Consider the following 23,757-nt stretch of genomic DNA (forward strand, 5'->3'; position numbering starts at 1 on the left):
TGTTTTGCTTTGGATGACTTAGTGTTTAATAATAAGGTAAATATATACTTGGCAGCAATGTAAAATATAACAAGTGCAGCTGCATGTTTTGATTTCCAGAGTGTAAATACTGCAAATCCAAAGTTAAAACATTTATTTGCTTGCTTACACTTGATAGCAAAGTCTTTAATAAACTTCTTAATCAAAAATGGATGTCTAAAATCAGGATTTTCATACTGATCACACCACAATGTCTAAACAAGACATAAAACTGAAAAGCAAATGGGCTTTACCTGAATGAATGCAGTAATCAGCTGCATACAGGATAGGTTATTTCTTTATTTCAAAATGTAATAAATTTTACTGATATATAAGAAATAAAGCCACTGAACTCCTATTGAAATCTTTATAATACTGTTGAAACCATCATCCATTCTGTAGAACATTTGGTGGAATTCTTCCACTAAAGTTACTCTTATAAGCTATAGCATTTGGTGTGTGTGGACTCTCAGTCCTTAATCTTGCCCCAAAAATTTCTTTTCTTGCTTAAACCACTTACGCTTAGCCAGCTGCCTAACTTTACTGCAGGGATCTTGCATAAAACCACGTGGCTAATTTTAAGAACTGGAAGAGAGGAATAAAAAAGGAACAAATCACCTCTGTCCTCACAGGCACTTAATAACAGACTGGGCAACACCTTCTAGGGACAACAAGGGGAGAAGGCAGAATAGATGCTCCTTCTAGTCCCTTCCAGCCTATTTCCATGACTGTTTTGTGCCCATGCCCTCTCTCCCAAAGCTCCCTACGTCCATCTGGTGAACGGAAGGCACCGGTGTGAAGGTCGTGTTGAGATCTACTACCGGGGACGGTCGGGGACGGTGTGCGATGACTTCTGGGACCTCGCTGACGCCCAGGTTGTGTGCAGGCAGCTGGGCTGTGGCAGGGCCATCGCAGCTCTGGGAAGCGCCTACTTTGGGCAGGGCTCAGGTGACATTGTGCTGGACAACGTGAGGTGCAGTGGAAATGAGGCGTCCTTGCTGCGCTGCAACCACACGGGGTGGAGGATCCACAACTGTGCCCACTATGAAGATGCTTCTGTTATCTGTTCAGGTACTCCCACACTCTCCTCCCCCCGCCCCACATCCTGTCCTTTCATTCCACTGACCCGGCAGAACCAGCACAGATTTGTGTTGTCATCTTATTGCACGGGTTCCATACTGTTGTCTCCTAGCACAAAAGTTCCACACCTTCTTGGTGTTTCTCATGGGAATCTCCTCAGAGCACTGACTCTTTCTTCTTCACAAAGCAGCCAACTAACTCCAGTTGCCCTCTCAACCAGCCACCCCACTCTTTTATAGCATCTTCGTCTCATTGGTTACAGCTGTGGCCTGTTAAAATCAGGTTTGTTCCTGATCTTTGATAATTGGCCCAGCTGCAACTCCTTAGGGGTAAGACTACTTTCTACACTGTTTTTATTTTCTTATATTCCATCCCCCTACAGATTTGTGGATTTCTCATTATGTAAAAATTGTGCTTGCTCATCCATGCAAATCTATTAAAAACCCCAAGGATCAGATATACATTGCAGATATGCAGGACAATTGTTCCATCCAATCACCTGGCAGTGGCAATAAGGAAACAGTTCAAAATTAGTGACAAAGCTCTCTCTGATAGGCAATGTTTATCAGGGAAGAATGGAGTTAGGTGAATTCTTAATGGATTTCTTATGGGCAATAATAATTTCACAATCACAGCTCAGACTGTCATAGCTCACAATTCACTTTGGATTGTTTCCATATTTTTCAAGTCTTCCTTCATTTAGGTCCATTAATGCCTTTTTCCTTTGCAAATATCTATCCATTTTGAGTACTCTTTCACCTTGCTGTGTTCATTTTACTTTCCCATTATTTTTTAGGAGAATTTATTTGTATCTTTTTTTCTCATGTATTAATAACTGATCATCATGAACCAAGCATTGCTGAAGACAACAGACTGTTCAGGTGTTTTGTATCAATATTGCAGTTTTCCACTTTCCTTAGAGAGTAAGAGCCTAGAGAGCTGAATCCATGCTGGAAGGAAGTGTTAGCTACACCAGTGTTTTTCACTTAGAAGAAAAGAATAAAAATTGCTACCAGACCTGTGAACACATCACACAGAGACTTTTTAAATACCATTTATTTCTTGCCTGCATTCATAGCTCCAGTGCCTTCTACAGGCTGGATGTATCCAACAGATGATTCAGCCTGGTCCACTCCTGCCCTTGCACCAAGCACCATCCCAAGACCACTGCCCAGACTGCTCCTGGGGATGTCCTGATCCTCTGCAGAAGGACATTCACAATGGGGACAGGCCCAAGCCCTGCTGCTGCCAGCAGTCCCACAGTTTCCCCCTTCATGCTAGGAGCTGTGGAGTCTCAGACTATGCCTGGGCTGTGGAGTCCAGGGGCTGGGAGCAGATGCCACCCCTGAACCTTACCCTGCTGACCATCTGGAAATACCACTTCCAATAAAAATTTTAAATTGGCTGTTACCCACCTCCATTCTCTCCATTGACCCCAAATAAGAAGGACCATGCCATCAGAGTAATTGCTCTTGATTTCACTTCATCCTTGAGGATCTGGGCTTGTAGCTACCACACAGACATATCCATTGCACAGTGCTCATGTGTGGGGTGTTCTCCTTCTTTTTTTTTTTCACAGAGGAGTCTGAGTCAAAACAAGCAGAGCCAACACCAACATACACAGCACTGGAGACAACCTCCACAGTAGGAACATCACCCATAGAATCAACAATGTCTCTAAGACAGACATCAATGCCAGCATCAACAGTCTTCACAGAGGAGATGGCCACAACTGGATTAACAACCAACACAGAGGAGGAGACAACCCCATTGCAGACAACAGCCATGGTGCAATCATCCCCCAGAGCAGAGGAATCCTTCCTAGTGGAAATGGCCACCACAATGCCAATGACAACCCTAGCAGTCACACCCAACTCACGTCAAACAACCATGAGAGAGATGTCTGCTTTACCAGAGACAGAAATGCCATCCTCTGCCCTACCACTGCTGTACTCACTGCCTTATATGATCACCACAGTGGAGGAGAGCACATCAGGTAACCCTGTCCATTGTAACTCACTGTTCTCTTTAGTGCCCCTGGGCTTCCTTCCCAGACCTGACTGCACTGCAGACAGACTCCCAAAATGACGGGAGAGAGTTCCATGCTCTCTTTCCCCATTATTTGTCCAGCTCTGCTTTTCGTGTCCATTGCCATTGCACTAATGACCTCCTTAGCAGGAACGTCCAGCCCAACATACTCGACCAGCGCACCCACTAGCCCACCAGAGATGTCCACCTCAGCAGTGATGCCCACCTCCGCAGAGATGTTCACCTCAGCAGTGATGCCCACCTCCGCACAGATGTCACCCGCAGCAGAGATGACCAGCACAATGGCATCCAGTGCCACATCGGAGATGTCCACAATGATATCCAGTGACGTGCCAGAGACGTCCATCCCAGCAGTGACGTCCCCCCCAGCAGAGATGTCCCCCTCATCAGAGATAACCACAGTCAAAAGGATGAAAACCTCACCGTTGTTGGGCACCCCAGAGAAAATAACTATGAGAGCAGAGGAGAGCACACCAGGTAACCCTGTCATCTCTCACTCATTGGTCTCCTTAATGCTCCTGATCTCTTTACTGAGTGATCCTAACCCCTGGCACAGGTCCCACTGGTGGATTGATGCTTTCTGTTGCTTGGTGAGCTGACCATGTGCCAAGAAAAAGCCCTGTTTGCACAAAGAGAGCACAGCAGACCCTCCTGGCCTGCAGGAATAGGGTTTCAGAGAAGTGGCAAAGAGCGGGACAGAAGGGTGACAGAGCTGGGAGGCTGGGGAAGGACTCAGGGCACTTTGGGCTGGTGTCTCTATGGGAAATGACTGGACAGACCTTCACCCTGTCTACCAGCATTAATGATCCATCCTTGCCTGTCATACCAAATGCTGTGGCCACTGTAAGGATTGCCTCCCTAGCAGGGATGCCCATGATAGAGCAGAAGGTAAAGGAAACAACCCTCATGGCACAGATGACAACCTCAGCAGAGACAACCACCACATCAGACACAACTGCCTCAGCAGGGATGATGACTACAGCAGGGATTCCAAGAGAGGAAGGGAGCACACCAGGTAACCCTGTCCACTCTCACTGTTCAGTGCATGAAACAGCCAAGTCAAGACGGGCATTTCAGGTGAATGAAAGAGATGAGAGATCCTCTGCAGGATGTTGTAGGAATCACAGGACAGGGGCTCCTAGAAAATGGGCTGCACTCATCTGCATGACATTGTGATGACTCTGTATGGAGCTTTTGTCATTGACACCAAATTCTTCCTTGCATCCACAGCTTCAACACTCCCCACATCGGCACCATACTCCACAGGTAATTCCAGTCCCCCAGCCCCCTGCCTGGCCTGGCAGCAGCCCCGTTGCAGTGGCCCATGTGGGCAGAGCAGAGTGCTGGGCTGGTGTGAGCTCATCCTTGTCCCTGTGCCGTGTGTCAGGGCCCGGCATGCGGCTGTCGGGCGGCAGGAACGGCTGCGAGGGCCGCGTGGAGCTGTACGACGGCAGCACGTGGGGCACGGTGTGTGACGACCAGTGGGACATGAGGGATGCCCGGGTGGTCTGTCAGCAGCTGAGCTGTGGAGAGCCCCTGGCTGCGCTGGACACTGCTCACTTTGGCCTGGGCTCCGGCCGCATCTTCCTGGACGACGTGCAGTGCCGCGGGGACGAGCCCTCCCTGCAGATGTGCCGGCACAATGGTTGGGGCATGCACAACTGCAGGCACGTGGAGGATGCCAGTGTCATCTGTGCAGGTGAGTGGCCAGCAGAGACCATCAGCTCTCCAGCAGCTCACACTGGATGAGTGCTGGTGTCCTCCATGGGAAGCAGCCATGCAGATCCAGGGAAGAGAGGAGAGCCTGGGGTTTTCTGCTGCCTGGTGCTGAAATACGTGTTATGCAAAATCCCCACTTTTGCACAGAGAGGTCAGAACAGGCTCTCCAGTTGCACAGGTGTAGGTGTTCCATGTGGTTGCAAAGAGTAGGTTGGTGGGATCGTGGCATGGGCTGTACTGGGCATGTGTCAGGCTGGTGTCTGGATAGGTCAGTGGCAGGATTTCCATGCCCTTTCATCCCTTTATTCCTTGAGCCTGGCATTTACAAGTCCATGTCCATATCCAAGTCCATGTCCATATCTATGCCCATGTCCATGCCATGTCCATGCCCATGTACATGTCCATGTCTGTGTCCATCCACTGCCAGGAGTTTGCTGCCTTAAGTACTCTTTCATTCACTCCCTCTTTTTCCTTGCAGGTGCCAATCCAACCCCTCCTGCTCAATGGCCGTACACAACAGGTAATTCCTTCCCACCCAGCATATTTCCAGTTTTATAGTGAGCCCCACCCCAGCACAAGAGGAGAAGAGAGGGGGGCTGCTGGGCTGAGCCTGCTCACTGCAATGCTGCTGGTCCCTTCTGCCCATGGCAAAGGATTTTGTCATTTGAGGGCTTCTGCCAGGGAGGATCTGAGCCTCAGCAGAACGGCAGCTGCAGTGGTGCTGAGTCCAAGTCCTGGTCTGCCAGATACTCCATGGCTCCTGGCAGTGGATTGGCAAGTACCAAGAGGATGGGGGCAATCCCTTCCCTCAAGCCCATGTGCTTGCCAGCCCAGCCCAAGACACAGATATCTGTCCTGATGCCAGGTCACGGCTGTTGCTGTTCAGCCATCAAGCAGAGGTGGCCATCTCCTTGTGGATGCCCTGCCTGGGCCCATAGCCTCAAACACCTGCAAGGTGTATGAGTGGTATGAGGGAATGTCACATGATTTTAATGTGCAAAAATGGCATTTTAGCAAATGCCCCCATGCCCCCGGCAGCTCCCAGGACCTCCAGGCTGTTCTCATGAGGTTCCCCATATTGTGATACATGCTGCTCTGCAGCACCAGTACTCTGCACTGAAGAAGGGCTGTAGTCCCATTTTTTACAAAGAGTTGAGTTCTCAGAGTTTGAGGGTTTTTTTGTGTTAAGGTGTTACTGTTATACTCCTTCAATTATTAAAACTCAGATTGGAAATTGAGGTATGAAAATGCTGCCAGTGTCCCAAACATGGTCCAAAAGCACATTAGACTGTTGGGATTGTGTAGCACAGCTTTGCCTTCCTCGTTATGCATCAGCCTTCCATGCACTGGGGGTCTTTGCTCTCTCACTCCCCTTCCTTGGTCTCTTTAGATTTGCACCACCTCAAATCAAAGTCACTGTGGCCAAATCTCCAAAACAGCTGGGGAGGTGGGGTTGTGATGTTGGAAACCTGATGTTGTGCCTTGTGCTGTGTGTCAGGGCCCGGTGTGCGGCTGTCGGGCGGCAGGAACGGCTGCGAGGGCCGCGTGGAGCTGTACGACGGCAGCACGTGGGGCACGGTGTGTGACGACCAGTGGGACATGAGGGATGCCCGGGTGCTGTGCCAGCAGCTGGGCTGTGGCCAGGCCCTGGATGCCCCACGCAACGCTCGCTTTGGCCCGGGCTCCGGCCGCATCTTCCTGGACGACGTGCAGTGCCGCGGGGACGAGCCCTCCCTGCAGATGTGCCGGCACAACGGCTGGGGTGTGCACAACTGTGGGCACGTGGAGGACGCCAGTGTCATCTGTGCAGGTGAGTGGCCTTTTGCACACACCATAAGTGTGTTCTGGGTTCTCTGGGAACAGCCAAGCTGAGCTCCCCTGGTAGGGCTAGGGCACAGTCTATCACCAGGGGTCTTCTGCCACCAGGGGCTGAATGCTGCGCGATGTATAAGACACATTTCTAGACAGAGACGGCACACTGGGTATTCCACACTTCCTGCTTTAGAGGCTAAAGGAAGGGGCAAATTGGTCTTTGGGGAGGATGGGGCAGGACTGGGGACAGGTCCAGGAATGGGGGGAAAGGCAGGACCCAAGCTCTCCTCCCCCTTTGGTTCTACAGCCTGAATTTTCATATCCGTGTTCATGACCATGTCCACATCCACGTCTATACACTGTCACAAGCCTCACTATGAGGACTCACATTTTTTCACACCCTCTTCTTCTTTGCAGCTGCCAATCCAACCACTCCTTCTCAATGGCCACTCACAACAGGTAGGTCCTGCTCACCCAGGTTATACCCAGTTTCTAAATGAGGCCCAGCCTGGCACAAGATGAGAAAAGGGGAGTCCAACAGTGCTGATCCTGCTCAGTGCAATGCAGCTGACCCCCTTGGCCCATGACATCTCCAGGGTGCTTGAAGGGGTCCCCATCGGGGTTGGTTTCCCCCAAAAGGTTGTAAATAGTTTTTCTGGAAGTGCCTAGGTGAATCCGTGACTTCTGCAACCAGACACCTCAAACAGCACACGAACAGGTCCCTGGAAAGGGCTAGAACTGCTGTGTGTATGCCTACAGTCTGTCCTCAGTCACTAACCTCCCCAATCCCCTTTGGCTCTGCACTACTCCACCTCATGGTCACTATGACAAAATCTGAAAAGCAGTTGGGAAGTTCAGGACTACAGGTGCAGAGCTGGTGTGTAAACCTCTCCTTGTCCTTGTCCCCGTGCCGTGTGTCAGGGCCCAGCGTGCGGCTGTCGGGCGGCAGGAACGGCTGCGAGGGCCGCGTGGAGCTGTACGACGGCAGCACGTGGGGCACGGTGTGTGACGACCAGTGGGACATGAGGGATGCCCAGGTGCTGTGCCAGCAGCTGGGCTGTGGCCAGGCCCTGGATGCCCCACGCAACGCTCGCTTTGGCCCGGGCTCCGGCCGCATCTTCCTGGACGACGTGCAGTGCCGCGGGGACGAGCCCTCCCTGCAGATGTGCCGGCACAACGGCTGGGGCGTGCACAACTGCGGGCACGTGGAGGATGCCAGTGTCATCTGTGCAGGTGAGTGGCCAGCAGGGAACTCTGGCTCTTTGGCATTTCATTCTAACAGGGGTTGGGGTCAGGCCAGGGCAGTGGTGAGGCTGGGCTCTTCTGCTGCCTGAGACTCAAGCCTATGCCATCCAAAATCCCCATTCTTGCACAGACAGGGAACAGCAGGATCTCCACAATTCCTGCTGTTGGCATCCACTGATGGGGCAAAGCTGTGGATTGAGGGGTTGTTCTTTATAGAGGATGGGGCAGGACTGGGGACAGGTCAGGCTGGTGCCAGGATGGGGGAAAGGAAGGAAAGAGCTCCATCCTCTCTCCTGGCATTAGGCCTCCAGCTCTGCTTTTCATGGCCATTGCCATTGAACTCATCACCTCCCCAACTTACAGAGACACCCACCCCTCTGGAAATGACCACCACCGCACCAGCCTCTGCCACATCTGAGGTGTCCAGCCCAGCACTGCTGACCACTACAAGCACAGTGGCTAGCACAGCAAGCAGCAGCACAGAAGGTAACCCTGTCCACTCTCACTCACTGCCCTCCCCACTGCTCCTCATCTCCCTTGCCAGAGCTCATTGCACTGCAGGCAATCTCCCAGCCCTGGGCCTCTCCTGTTAGGCCACCTAACTAAAAAACTAAACTGAGGATGCAAACAGAGCATGGGGAAGAGCTGGCAAATGGGACAGCTGTGTTTTGACTCCAGGAACTCTGCAGCCCTTGCTGGTTTATTGAAAGTCTGCAGAGGGATTGCCTCTCATTGCAACCATGAGCAAAAATTCATTCTGCCTTATCTGCCTCATGTCCTGCATGGGTAGTACCAGAACTATTTCCTAGACATGCTCTGGCTCTGGGGATGTGGATGGAGGAAAGAAAGATGCTCCCTTAAATATTTTGACATTCAGGAGATGTCTCTGTGTGCACGGGGCTCCTGTGTGAAACAGCAAATTCAGGATGGTGATTTGAGATGATTGAAAGAGCTCCGCAAGATGTTGAAGGAATCACAGTACAGGGGCTCCTAGAAAACGAGCGACACCCATCTGCATGACATGTGCTGATATGTTTAGAACATTTGTCATTGACACCAAATTCTTCCTTGCATCCACAGCTTCAACACTCCCCACATCAGCACCATACTCCACAGGTAATTCCAGTCCCCCAGCCCCCTGCCTGTCCTGGCAACAGCCCCGTTGCAGTGGCCCATGTGGGCAGAGCAGAGTGCTGGGCTGGTGTGAGCTCATCCTTGTCCCCGTGCCGTGTGTCAGGGCCCGGCGTGCGGCTGTCGGGCGGCAGGAACGGCTGCGAGGGCCGCGTGGAGCTGTACGACGGCAGCACGTGGGGCACAGTGTGTGACGACCAGTGGGACATGAGGGATGCCCGGGTGGTCTGCCAGCAGCTGGGCTGTGGCCAGGCCATGGGAGCCCCACGCAACGCTCGCTTTGGCCCGGGCTCCGGCCGCATCTTCCTGGACGACGTGCAGTGCCGCGGGGACGAGCCCTCCCTGCAGATGTGCCGGCACAACGGCTGGGGCGTGCACAACTGCATGCACATGGAGGATGCCAGTGTCATCTGTGCAGGTGAGTGGCCAGCAGAGACCATCTCAAGCGGTTTGGCTTCCTCCACTGAAGGCAGGCAGGCTGAATTCTCTGGGCAGAGCTGGGGCTGAGTGATGCGGTCGCACAAAACACATTGAGAGATTGTAGTGTGGGAAAGATGGAGCAGGACTGGGAGCACTGTGGTGTCTGGATAGGGGAAAGGCTGGACAGAACTTCATGCTCTCATCCCCTTTTCATCCTACAGCCTGGGTTTTCATCTCCACATCTACATCCATGTACATGTCCACATCCACATCTTTGTCCATGCCCATATCCATGTCCATGTCCATGTCCATCCATTGTTACACTCCAGCTGTATTTGCTGCCCATTTATTCACTCCCTGTTCTTTGTTGCAGCCCCCCAGCCATCTCCTCCTCCTCAACGGCCGCTCACAACAGGTAAGTCCAGCTCTCCCAGTTTAGTGCCAATTTTAAAGCCATCCCCAATATGGCACAATAAGAAAAGGGGTGTCCAACAGGGCTGATTCTGGTCAGTGAAATGCTGCTGTTCCCCTATTCCCCTGATCGCAATCAGAACACTGGCAGCAAGGCCAGAGGAGGTCACACCTGCCATCTGTATGCCAGTGTTGTTTGCACAGTCACTGCCCTTCCCTGATCTCCCCAAACCTGCAACACCCCAGATCAAAGTCACAGAGGCAAAATCTCCAAACAGCAGGGGAGGTCGTTGGGACTGTGGATGCTGGGTTGGAGGGACTCAAACCAATGATTCGTGCCGTGTGTCAGGGCCCAGCGTGCGGCTGTCGGGCGGCAGGAACGGCTGCGAGGGCCGCGTGGAGCTGTACGACGGCAGCACGTGGGGCACGGTGTGTGACGACCAGTGGGACATGAGGGATGCCCGGGTGGTCTGTCAGCAGCTGGGCTGTGGCCAGGCCATGGGAGCCCCACGCAACGCTCGCTTTGGCCCGGGCTCCGGCCGCATCTTCCTGGACGACGTGCAGTGCCGCGGGGACGAGCCCTCCCTGCAGATGTGCCGGCACAACGGCTGGGGCGTGCACAACTGCATGCACATGGAGGATGCCAGTGTCATCTGTGCAGGTGAGTGGCCAGCAGAGACCATCTCAAGCGGTTTGGCTTCCTCCACTGAAGGCAGGCAGGCTGAATTCTCTGGGCAGAGCTGGGGCTGAGTGATGCGCTCGCACAAAACACATTGAGAGATTGTAGTGTGGGAAAGATGGAGCAGGACTGGGAGCACTGTGGTGTCTGGATAGGGGAAAGGCTGGACAGAACTCCATGCTCTCGTCCCCTTTTCATCCTACAGCCTGGGTTTTCATGTCCACATCCACATCCACGGACATGTCCACATCCACATCTTTGTCCATGCCCATGCCCATATCCATGTCCATGTCCATGTTCATCCATTGTTACACTCCAGCTGTATTTGCTGCCCATTTATTCACTCCCTATTCTTTGTTGCAGCCCCCCAGCCATCTCCTCCTCCTCAATGGCCGCTCACAACAGGTAAGTACAGCTCTCTCAGCCTAGGCCTGCTTTTGAAGCCAGCCCCAGCTTGGCACAATAATAAAAGAGGGGTGTCCAACAGGGCTGATACTGGTCGGTGAAATGCTGCTGTTCCCCTATTCCCCTGACAACTCCAGGGTGCATGAATGTCCCCCACAGTGAATGGGCCACATGCACGGCTAGCAAAGGGCTGTTCTGCCCATGAGCCAGGCTCTTGAGCATCTCTGTGCCAAGGGATCACAATCAGGACACTGTCAGCAAGGCCAGAGGAGGTCACATCTGCCATCTGTATGTCAGTGTTGTTGGCACAGTCACTGCCCTTCCCTGATCTCCCCAAACCTGCAACACCCCAGATCAAAGTCACAGAGGCAAAATCTCCAAACAGCAGGGGAGGTCGTTGGGACTGTGGATGCTGGGTTGGAGGGACTCAAACCAATGCCTCGTGCCGTGTGTCAGGGCCCAGCGTGCGGCTGTCGGGCGGCAGGAACGGCTGCGAGGGCCGCGTGGAGCTGTACGACGGCAGCACGTGGGGCACGGTGTGTGACGACCAGTGGGACATGAGGGATGCCCAGGTGCTGTGCCAGCAGCTGGGCTGTGGCCAGGCCCTGGATGCCCCACGCAACGCTCGCTTTGGCCCGGGCTCCGGCCGCATCTTCCTGGACGACGTGCAGTGCCGCGGGGACGAGCCCTCCCTGCAGATGTGCCGGCACAACGGCTGGGGCGTGCACAACTGCGTGCACATGGAGGACGCCAGTGTCATCTGTGCAGGTGAGTGGCCAGCAGGGAACTCTGGCTCTTTGGCATTTCATTCTAACAGGGTTTGGGGTCAGGCCAGGGCAGTGGTGAGGCTGGGCTCTTCTGCTGCCTGAGACTCAAGCCTATGCCATCCAAAATCCCCATTCTTGCACAGACAGGGAACAGCAGGATCTCCACAATTCCTGCTGTTGGCATCCACTGATGGGGCAAAGCTGTGGATTGAGGGGTTGTTCTTTATAGAGGATGGGGCAGGACTGGGGACAGGTCAGGCTGGTGCCAGGATGGGGGAAAGGAAGGAAAGAGCTCCATCCTCTCTCCTGGCATTAGGCTACCAGCTCTGCTTTTCATGGCCATTGCCATTGAACTCATCACCTCCCCAACTTACAGAGACACCCAGCCCTCTGGAAATGACCACCACAGCACCAGCCTCTGCCACATCTGAGGTGTCCAGCCCAGCACTGCTGACCACTACAAGCACAGTGGCTAGCACAGCAAGCAGCAGCACAGAAGGTAACCCTGTCCACTGTCACTCACTGCCCTCCCCACTGCTCCTCATCTCCCTTGCCAGAGCTCATTGCACTGCAGGCAATCTCCCAGCCCTGGGCCTCTCCTGTTAGGCCACCTAACTAAAAAACTAAACTGAGGATGCAAACAGAGCATGGGGAAGAGCTGGCAAATGGGACAGCTGTGTTTTGACTCCAGGAACTCTGCAGCCCTTGCTGGTTTATTGAAAGTCTGCAGAGGGATTGCCTCTCATTGCAACCATGAGCAAAAATTCATTCTGCCTTATCTGCCTCATGTCCTGCATGGGTAGTACCAGAACTATTTCCTAGACATGCCCTGGCTCTGGGGATGTGGATGGAGGAAAGAAAGATGCTCCCTTAAATATTTTGACATTCAGGAGATGTCTCTGTGTGCACGGGGCTCCTGTGTGAAACAGCAAAGTCAGGATGGTGATTTGAGATGATTGAAAGAGCTCTGCAAGATGTTGAAGGAATCACAGTACAGGGGCTCCTAGAAAACGAGCGACACCCATCTGCATGACATGTGCTGATATGTTTAGAACATTTGTCATTGACACCAAATTCTTCCTTGCATCCACAGCTTCAACACTCCCCACATCGGCACCATACTCCACAGGTAATTCCAGTCCCCCAGCCCCCTGCCTGGCCTGGCAGCAGCCCCGTTGCAGTGGCCCATGTGGGCAGAGCAGAGTGCTGGGCTGGTGTGAGCTCATCCTTGTCCCCGTGCCGTGTGTCAGGGCCCAGCGTGCGGCTGTCGGGCGGCAGGAACGGCTGCGAGGGCCGCGTGGAGCTGTACGACGGCAGCACGTGGGGCACGGTGTGTGACGACCAGTGGGACATGAGGGATGCCCGGGTGGTCTGCCAGCAGCTGGGCTGTGGCCAGGCCATGGGAGCCCCACGCAACGCTCGCTTTGGCCCGGGCTCCGGCCGCATCTTCCTGGACGACGTGCAGTGCCGCGGGGACGAGCCCTCCCTGCAGATGTGCCGGCACAACGGCTGGGGCGTGCACAACTGCGTGCACATGGAGGATGCCAGTGTCATCTGTGCAGGTGAGTGGCCAGCAGAGACCATCTCAAGCGGTTTGGCTTCCTCCACTGAAGGCAGGCAGGCTGAATTCTCTGGGCAGAGCTGGGGCTGAGTGATGCGGTCGCACAAAACACATTGAGAGATTGTAGTGTGGGAAAGATGGAGCAGGACTGGGAGCACTGTGGTGTCTGGATAGGGGAAAGGCTGGACAGAACTCCATGCTCTCGTCCCCTTTTCATCCTACAGCCTGGGTTTTCATGTCCACATCCACATCCACGGACATGTCCACATCCACATCTTTGTCCATGCCCATGCCCATATCCATGTCTATGTCCATGTTCATCCATTGTTACACTCCAGCTGTATTTGCTGCCCATTTATTCACTCCCTGTTCTTTGTTGCAGCCCCCCAGCCATCTCCTCCTCCTCAATGGCCGCTCACAACAGGTAAGTACAGCTCTCCCAGCCTAGGCCTGCTTTTGAAGCCAGCCCCAGCTTGGCACAATAACAAAAGAGGGGTGTCCAACAGGGCTGATACTGGTCGGTGAAATGCTGCTGTTCCCCTATTCCCCTGACAACTCCAGGGTGCATGAATGTCCCCCACAGTGAATGGGCCACATGCACGGCTAGCAAAGGGCTGTTCTGCCCATGAGCCAGGCTCTTGAGCATCTCTGTGCCCAGGGTTCACAATCAGGACACTGTCAGCAAGGCCAGAGGAGGTCACATCTGCCATCTGTATGCCAGTGTTGTTGGCACAGTCACTGCCCTTCCCTGATCTCCCTAGACCTGCAACACCCCAGATCAAAGTCACAGAGGCAAAATCTCCAAACAGCAGGGGAGGTCGTTGGGACTGTGGATGCTGGGTTGGAGGGACTCAAACCAATGCCTCGTGCCGTGTGTCAGGGCCCAGCGTGAGGCTGTCAGGCGGCAGGAACGGCTGCGAGGGCCGCGTGGAGCTGTACGACGGCAGCACGTGGGGCACGGTGTGTGACGACCAGTGGGACATGAGGGATGCCCGGGTGGTCTGCCAGCAGCTGGGCTGTGGCCAGGCCCTGGATGCCCCACGCAACGCTCGCTTTGGCCCGGGCTCCGGCCGCATCTTCCTGGACGACGTGCAGTGCCGCGGGGACGAGCCCTCCCTGCAGATGTGCCGGCACAACGGCTGGGGCGTGCACAACTGCGTGCACATGGAGGATGCCAGTGTCATCTGTGCAGGTGAGTGGCCAGCAGGGAACTCTGGCTCTTTGGCATTTCATTCTAACAGGGGTTGGGATCAGGCCAGGGCAGTGGTGAGGCTGGGCTCTTCTGCTACCTGAGACTCAAGCCTATGCCATCCAAAATCCCCATTCTTGCACAGACAGGGAACAGCAGGATCTCCACAATTCCTGCTGTTGGCATCCACTGATGGGGCAAAGCTGTGGATTGAGGGGTTGTTCTTTATAGAGGATGGGGCAGGACTGGGGACAGGTCAGGCTGGTGCCAGGATGGGGGAAAGGAAGGAAAGAGCTCCATCCTCTCTCCTGGCTTTAGGCCTCCAGCTCTGCTTTTCATGGCCATTGCCATTGAACTCATCACCTCCCCAACTTACAGAGACACCCAGCCCTCTGGAAATGACCACCACAGCACCAGCCTCTGCCACATCTGAGGTGTCCAGCCCAGCACTGCTGACCACCACAAGCACAGTGGCTAGCACAGCAAGCAGCAGCACAGAAGGTAACCCTGTCCACTCTCATTCACTGCCCTCCCCACTGCTCCTCATCTCCCTTGCCAGAGCTCATTGCACTGCAGGCAATCTCCCAGCCCTGGGCCTCTCCCAGCCCTGGGCCTCTCCTGTTAGGCCACCCCAAAGTAAACTAGGATGCAAACAGAGCATGGGGAAGAGCTGGCAAATGGAACAGAGCTGTGCTTTGAATCCAGGAACTTTGCAGCCATTGCTGGTTTAATGAAACTCTTTGCAGAGGGATTGCCTCTTACTGCAACCATGAGTATCACGCCCAGGGATCTATCTGCCTTCATCCCTTCAATTCCTGTATTGTTTGTACCAGAGCTGTTTATTAGATATACTCTGGGTTTTGGGATATGATCAGAAGAAACTAGAATATGGTCATTTGCAGTGCTTGCAACTGGGTCTCCCCTGGAGCTCATGGCCCTCTGTGCCTCATCTCCTGTTTCTGCTTCCCTGACTCCCTGTGATCCCCATTTTATCACTCTGTGCCTCAAGGTGAGGCCATGTTCCGGCCCCAGATCCTTTCTCATGAATTGCAGTTCTCACGTGTCTCTCTTCTTCCTTCACACCCACAGCTCCAGTGGCCACCTCAACACCTCCACCAGGTAATGCTTTGCTGTGGCTCTTCTCACCTTGCTTATTTCTTATTTCTGATCTGTCTGTCTCCCTGTTGCATATTTCTGTAAATTTGTCTTTTGTCTCTATGACAATATCGCTGCAAGTGTGAATGATCTTTTTCAAGCAGAATATAAAATGGATTTCATCTTTAAATGTCACATCTTGTAGCATTTACATTCAGAGGCTCTGCTCACCTTCCTACAAAGACACTTTTAGGATTACCTGTGACAAGAATTAAGTCATTCATGCTGGCAGGAACACTAAAGCTTTTTGCAGCTATGTTTGTACTTAGGACTTTTTACAGCAGCCTGAAGGGCTTATTTCAGTCTGAGACCAGAAAATTGCTTTTTTTCTAGAAAACTTGCAACTTATTTACCCTCCAAAGACCTTAGGGGAATAAAGAGAAGCAGCAGAGTAACTGATGAGAGGCTGTCTGTTGAGGAAGGTGCTTCCATTTCAACTGTCATGACACCTCCCAGAATTGACCTCAACTCTAAAAAGGGGCAGAAAGCATCCAGGTGTTACCAGCCCAGCCTGAAGAGGGTAGTCTGACACCATGGATGGAAATCCACCCCTGAGTGAATTCCAAATCTAACATGCAAGCAAACCTAAAGCAAAAAACAAATATTAGTTTTGACTCAGCTCCTCTAGTCTACCACCTGCAGTCAGCAGGGGACCTGCTTTTCAATTACTATGGGTGAGGCACGTACAGCTCAAGTACACTTTTGCAGAGGTTACTGTAAGTAAATTCTGTCCCCTTTCTTTCTGCAGCACCTTATTTTTGTGGTGGCTCAGTCTCAGATCCCTCTGGGGTGCTGCAGAGTCCCAACTACCCTGGAAATTATCCAAACGACGCTGACTGCGTGTGGGAAATACAAGTGGAGAACAATTTCCGTGTAACTCTCACATTTAGAGATATTGTGTAAGTAAAACCTTGATTCCCTGGGAAAATATCAAAGTCAAAACTTACTTGACAAGTTTGAGATCTTATTTGAAACAACCAACCTTCCCAATTTTAAAGATACTTCCAATGACATCCACAGTTTGAAGTCCAGATCAAAATCTGGATTGATGTTGCATTGTTTACTCACCATTTTCTGCTAAAGCTGCATAAAAGACAAATTAAATTTGTGCTGAGAAAACTTTAAATGCTGAAAGATTTTATCACGTGTTAGGCAGTGAAATCAGTGTTTCTGAAATGGATTTGACAAAGTGCTGATGTTTTTCTACCAGGATGCAAAGCAGGACGTGCCAGCATGACTACATCGAAGTCTACGATGGACCTCTCCACTCTTCCCCTCTTCTTGGGAGATTCTGTTCTGGCTCCTTTCCCACATACGTGTCCTCTTCAAACATGATGAGTGTTCGCTTCCACAGCGATTCCAGATTCTCCTTCAGAGGCTTTCAGGCTCACTACTCCTCCATTCCAGCAGGTCACAACACCAGTAAGTTCCTGGCCAGTGTTTCCCAACAGACAAGCCTATTTATTGTTTTTGTTTGCAGAATAAATATCTGTGCCAATTTAAAGATTGTTGGAAATTGAATTGTGGAAATTGAATGACGTGTGTGAAATAGAGTGGGTTGGGGTGGGAACCGCCTGACTTCTAAATTCAGAAAAAAACCTGCCTCTAATCATTACCAAATACCTAAAGTCACAAATACATTATACCTTCCTCTTCTACCAGCCATTCAGTGCTTGCCAGACTACATGCACGTAGTGGTCAGCAGAGACTACCTCCAGTCCCAGGGATACTCAGCACGGAGGGTCACCCTGAATGACAATCGCTGCAGACCGACAGTCACCTCCCAGGAGGTTGTATTCAACATCCCCTACAATGGCTGTGGGACAATACAAGAGGTAAACTCCCTGTTTTGGGCACTCAAAATGTATCAAAGCTTGGCAAAACTTAGATGGAACATGACTGTGGTGTTGTGAGGTCCCCAGGATGAGGTGAGAAATGAGGAATCTGACTCCATGTTCTCAGAAGGCTGATTTATTGTTTTATTTTATGATATGATATGATATGATATTACATTACATTACATTACATTACCTTATATTAATGATATGATATGATACGATGATATTATGCTATACTAAAACTATACTAAAGAAAGAGAAGGATACAGACAGAAAGCTTAACAAGAAAGAATAATAAAAACTCATGACTGACTCCTCAGAGTCCGACACAGCTTATGGTGTTTGGTCATTAAGTAAAAACAATTCACATGTTTGGATAAACAACCTCCAGACCGCATTCCAGAGGAGCAAACACAGGAGAAGCTGAGGCTTCTCATCTTCCCAGGAGAAGAAATCCTGGCGAAGGGATTTTTCAGGAAATATGACAGTGACACATGACAAAAGCACAGTTCCTGATTTTAAATTGCATCGTTAAACAGGAGAACAACGACACAATCAACTACTCCAACACCATCAGGGTCGCGTCTTCCGGGTACATAATCAAGAGGAAGAAGAACATCAACTTGCACGTCAGCTGCAAAATGCTGCGGAAGAGCTGGCAGCAGGTGGTGTACGCTGCTGAGGACACCGTGGATGTGGACGAGTACCAGTTTGGGAGATACAACATGAACATCACCTTCTACAAGTCCCCGGCGTTCCGGCGGCAAGTGCGCGCATCTCCCTACTACATCGACCTCAACCAAAACCTCTACCTGCAAGCCTGTCTTCACAGCCCAGACCCAAACCTGAAGGTGGTTGTGGACACGTGTGTGGCAGCACCTGACCCCCGTGATTTTAACACGCTGGCCTATTACTTAGTCAGGAATGGGTAAGGGCTTTCTTCAAGGCTTGAAGCACACCCGCCATCCACATTTACTTTAAATGATACAGATAATCTGAATGGAGTTAGAACTCGCTATCAGCAGACTGTGAAAAGTGGTCTTTGATTTTTTTATTTTTGCAGTATGAGCTTGGAAATAAGAAATTATATTTAGACCTTACTTTCATTGCACTTACTCCTTCTTTGTCCTGTGAACAAAATTTGAAGTAGTGGGAGAAAAGTAGATGACACAGTGAAAACTGGCAGTAGGAATTGTCATCCTAAGAGTTAAATATTTTAGTAAAACCAGGTCAAGCATTAGAGTGATTTTTTATGCCTTGTATAACACTGACATAAATAACAGTCTGCTGTTCCCTCTTCATCACTTAAAGTGTTCTTCTCTTAGAAAAAGAAGAAGAGTTGCCAACCCTCCAGCAACTGTTTCATAGTACTTTAAAATACATTTTTTATATTTTATTTTATATTTTATATATTTCTATATTTTTAAATTTCATACTGTGCTATGAAGGTTACATTTTTACCCTACTGCTTTCCTAGTACCAGACTATGACACAATTCAGTTTTAATCTGAATTTCGCGGGAATGTATCATAATAAATCGAATAATTTGAATTTTAATTTTGCAGGAACGCGCCTGTGCGCATCTGTGAAGAGACTAATCCCCTTCTTTTGCTCCTTTCTAGGTGTCCTAGAGATTCTTCCTACGCCACGTACTACTCCCCTTCCAGCCACTTTGCTCGGTTCAAGTTCAACGCCTTCAAGTTCATGAGCCGGCACCCGTCGGTGTACCTCAAGTGCCAGATGCTGGTCTGCAGGCTCGGGGACTATTCCTCCCACTGCTACAGGGGCTGCAGCTCCAGGCCCAAGAGGGACACCAGCCCCGCTGAGGAGCACGTGGATGTGGTGGTTGGGCCCCTTCAGCTCCGAGGAGGGGATGCTCCCAGTGGAAGCACTGGGAAAGATGAATAAATTTCTCTCACGTTTGCTCCAGGGTGACCAACGGGCTCCAAGGAAAGCCACAGCTCTGTCATGTCTCACTGAAATCTGCTTTTGCCAATTTTGCCATGAAAAGGGAGAGATCCGCACCTTGCAAGCTTCTGCTTTCACCCACATTTTAAAAAGTGTAACTTCCCTGGCTGTCCCAAAGGAGAGTTCCCTGTAATCCTTTTTAGTGCTAAAACTCCTTGAATTGTGCTAGTTGGCTCCAGTCTGATTGTGGATTTGGGGATATGGTTTCTTGGTGGGCCTATCTGTGGTAGTTTAATGGTAGGACTCGATAACCTTAAAGGACTTTTCTAAGCTAAATGATCCCATGATTCTATGACAGCCAGCTGGGAGCAAACTCCCAGACTTCTTGAGAAATATTTCATTCCCTCAGTTGTGCTCTGCTCATGAAGTTTGTTTAGTTGAGTTGTCATCCTTGCTAATATGAAGCCTGTCCAAATAGTTGAAAGCAGTGAATCTGTGAGTTTGCTTATTTCTGACTTTGATCTGGGAGCCACTCCTTTAAAACTGGAGCTCTTTGTGCCTTGACCTTCAATACGCTGAGATCAAACCCCAGAAATTTCACTCATAGGGCTGGGCTCTTCTAGCAACCAGAATTGTGGCTATACAATATTCTAATTACTCTGAGTATTGCTTTTAGTGCTATATTTCTCATTGAAACAATGATGGGTCTGTGCATATTTATAAAATGCAGAAATTTCCAAGCTAAAATAATCTGTTCTGTGAGCAGTGTAATTTATAATCAAAGGAGGTAATATTTACATAGCAATAAATCTATTTTGTCTCTCAAATTAATATCTCTGTGCTTGAAATACAAATGTTTTACTGTGTTGCAGAGTGTGGTCTGTTTGATTAACAATTCCAAGTGATGGTCTGAGCCTGTGCTTCTGAAACACTACACAGGGAACTTCTAGATATCTTAATCTAAAAATTACTTTAATATATCAAAATATAATTATAAATATTATAAATATTAGATAATATAAAGTATATGAAATATGTAATTTTATTAAATATAGTGATATAAATATTATAATTATTATAATTATAAATATTTCAATATCTTACCCCTGCTGCTAACAATTCCCTCACACCAGAGGTTGGTGCTGTCACCCTCCTGGCAGATGTTGTTTCTGTTCTTGATGGTTTTCCTGCCAGGCTGGCACTGAAGGAGCTGCTTTCACATGGCATAACGCCAGAGCAAAGGTCAGCATCACTCACTGGATGAATGCAGGGCAAACCTTACATTTTATGAGCCACCAAAATGCCTCACTGATGACAGACTCACATCTGCCATTTGTGGGAAGCTGTGATATCTTTATCTTCAATAAATTCTGCTACAATGCCTTAGAACAGCTTTGTAATCCTAACACCTCTTAAAGGATTAAGAAACAATTTCAACTTTCTTGCCACAAGTTGTTTAGCACAATTATTTTATCATTTTTCTCCTCTTTAATTCTCCTCTCACATCATTCTAAAACCATTTATCTAATGCCTCAAAGTTTTGTGAGCTGGAGTGAAAATGTGAGTGAGGCATCAAGAAATATTTCAAGGTTTATTGAAAGGAAGGAAGATTTAATTTGGTGAGATGGATCATCTCTGGAAAGGAACCGTAATTGATCTTACCACAGCAATTTGTGGCTCTACAATATTCTAATTATTTTGAGCATTGATTAATATCTTTTCCATTAAGTTTTAGCTTCTCTAGATTGAATAAATCCAAATTCAAAATACACTGAGTTGTTAAAGATATGTTGTTTGCAATCTTTTAAGGCTGAAATACACAATCTATTCTAAAGGCTTTTTATATCAATTTTTAGCCTTCCATTTACACACACCCTAAACCAGGCAAACCCACAAATGTCATCCAAGAGATTGAATCCCAGCCAGGAGGCTTTTCAGCTCTCACCCAAATGTTCAAGAGGTGAAAGACATTTCATATCTGCTTTCCAGAAGGAGGAGTTTTGTTCAATTTTTATTACTTTTGATTGCTGATCACAAAACTATTTAATTTGTTTTCTCCTCCATGGCTGTATGTTTTACAGTTGTGAGGAGTTTGGCTTCTCAGGAATTACCCAGCCTTTCAGAACGTCTTGTGCACATTTAAAAATCAGACTGAAATATGCTGGAAATGCAAACAGACAAATGCCACATAAACATTTATCACTGATGCATGAAAACATGAAAAGCAAGACCTGGGATTTCTTGCCTTTCATGTCCTAGTTAAAAAATACAAGGAATTAAAGCCAAAATGTAAGCTAAAATTGTTTATTTGGCCTTTTGTTTTGGTTTTTGTTTGGTTTGTAGGGGATCAGTTATGCCAATCTGCCAGTGAAGGCTGGTGCCTGCAAACACAAGGGTGTCAAGAACAGGAGCACGTGAAGGACACTTCTTTTGCTCTTTTAAATGAGCATTCTGGGTGCTGCTTATTTTTGTCACCTGCTCTGCCCTCAGATGAGACACACCAACCATCACTTGGCACTTTTTCCTTTGAACAGCTGTCTGATTTTGGTATTGGGTTATTTTATTTCCTCCTGGTGTGTCTGTCTCGACTCAACCATGTCCTTGTTCACTCAGCACTCAACTCATCATCTCAGCACCAATAACAAATTTTTTTGCAGCACCATGAGAAAATCCCTTAGAAGTGTCAACCCAATGACAGAATCACACCCTGCACTGCTTCTGGCTGGGGTAGTGAATTTTCTACCTAGCAGCTGGTACAGTGCCTTGTTTGGATTTAGGACAAGAATAATATTGAGAACACACTGATGGTTCTGAGCAACTCTCACACTCAGTCAAGGATTTCTCACCTCCTCGTCCTCCCCTGCCAGTGAGGACGCTGGAGGGGCTCAAGATATTTAATTTTATTTAATTTTATATTACATATATATTTTTTTTTAATATTTTGTTTTTCGCCAGTTGTCTCCCCCATTCCACTGGGAGAGGGGAACGAGCAAAGAGCTGAAAGTGCTCAGAACTCTGACAAAACTGAAAACTGCACATCCCTGAGAAATTCTCCTCAAGGTTTCTTTAATGGGAAGAGAAGGGATCAAAAGCAATTTGATTTAAAATGCATGTGTATTTTTTAGTAAATAATTGCACGGGGTCTGTGGGTTCCTGACTTCATGCTGTTCCCAGTGGTACCAAGCCACCTATTTGGCCAGAACAGGGGTTGAAGCAAAGCTCAGAAACAAAGTCCTTGTTTGCTTATTTGTATGCTGGATTTCCTGTCCTGTTTATCCTTCTATTCTAATTTTGGAGAATGAAGCAGATCATTCAGCTCTGTAGCCCTCCTTCCCAGGAACCTGCCACAAAAATATTTATAACTGGGTATAAATAAACATGGTTTTGTTTCTGCATCTCATAGCCAGCAAGTAGATTCAATTTTTTATTTGTTAATAGCAAATCCTCATGTAGATTGAGATTTCAAAACCCAATTAGGGTTTGCAGGGTATGGGTAAGAAACACCATTTTTCCGGTTTTCATTACTTTCTCCCCATGCTTTCCCAGGGAATGCCACAGGCATCCATTGACATCAAGCTGAATTCAGCAGCTGAGCACAACCTTCTGCTCCCAGTTCTGGCCATGGGGTCCTTTAACGCCCAAGCCCCACTGCTTGCACCAAATTCCAATTACATAACTAAAGGAATATACTCTGGAGATCATTTCACTCAACAGATAATTTTATTTTCTTAGTTAACTCCATCAGACTCACCAAGCCACAACGAAGCTTTTTTAACAGGATTGCACCAGAATCTCCCTGTGGTATTTTTACATTTTTTTGGCTGTTTTTATCTAGATGGCAAAACATAAGGAGACACTAAAATTCACACAGCAGCTTGTGAATATTAGGAGATCTTCTCTCTCAGACTCAGGACACAAGAACTCTATTTTAATGAAACCTCTCCTGGCTGAGGAAACTCATCAGTGACCTGGCTGTGTCACTGGAGTGAGAGCTGTTTCCATTTCCTAGAATAACTCTTGGAGCACCTCTTTTGCCCTGAATCACCTGGTACTCATTCAAGTAAATTTTCTCTCTTTTTTTTTTCTGAAATAAGTGGATTAGTCACAGGGTGTGATGTAGACATTAATTGTACTGCTGCTGTTCTAAAGAGCCTGCCAAGTCTGAACGACTGTCACTTTGGTTTTCCCTCTATTTTTCTCATCATTTCAGAGTTCTGTATTTTCTGTTTCCTCCCTGTGGCTGACTAGAAATGTTGAGATGTTTTGGAAGCATTTGGCATTAGTTACCACCTTCTGTGGCTAAGCCTGGATTCAAGGGCTTTGTTGCATGAGATGCGATGAAAATCGAGCTGTGTTCATGCGAGGGCTCT

At 49.2% G+C, this 23,757-nt stretch overlaps 1 protein-coding gene across 1 annotated transcript in view; it reads left to right on the forward strand.

Annotated features, from left to right (window-relative positions):
- LOC118688585 (deleted in malignant brain tumors 1 protein) overlaps positions 1-23,757 on the forward strand; it is a 65,547-nt gene that overhangs the window by 14,216 nt on the left and 27,574 nt on the right. The window contains 18 exon segments of the mRNA XM_054515679.1: positions 778-1,188; positions 2,678-3,094; positions 3,229-3,624; positions 4,535-4,870; positions 5,345-5,386; positions 6,365-6,676; positions 7,600-7,911; positions 8,287-8,409; positions 9,161-9,472; positions 10,202-10,546; positions 11,426-11,737; positions 12,987-13,298; positions 14,178-14,489; positions 16,321-16,540; positions 16,852-17,063; positions 17,304-17,476; positions 18,019-18,407; positions 19,102-19,361. Coding sequence (XP_054371654.1) covers positions 778-1,188; positions 2,678-3,094; positions 3,229-3,624; positions 4,535-4,870; positions 5,345-5,386; positions 6,365-6,676; positions 7,600-7,911; positions 8,287-8,409; positions 9,161-9,472; positions 10,202-10,546; positions 11,426-11,737; positions 12,987-13,298; positions 14,178-14,489; positions 16,321-16,540; positions 16,852-17,063; positions 17,304-17,476; positions 18,019-18,407; positions 19,102-19,361 — 5,196 coding nt within the window.

Source organism: Molothrus ater, chromosome 8, assembly GCF_012460135.2.
Source record: "Molothrus ater isolate BHLD 08-10-18 breed brown headed cowbird chromosome 8, BPBGC_Mater_1.1, whole genome shotgun sequence".
Taxonomy (NCBI): Eukaryota; Metazoa; Chordata; class Aves; order Passeriformes; family Icteridae; genus Molothrus; species Molothrus ater.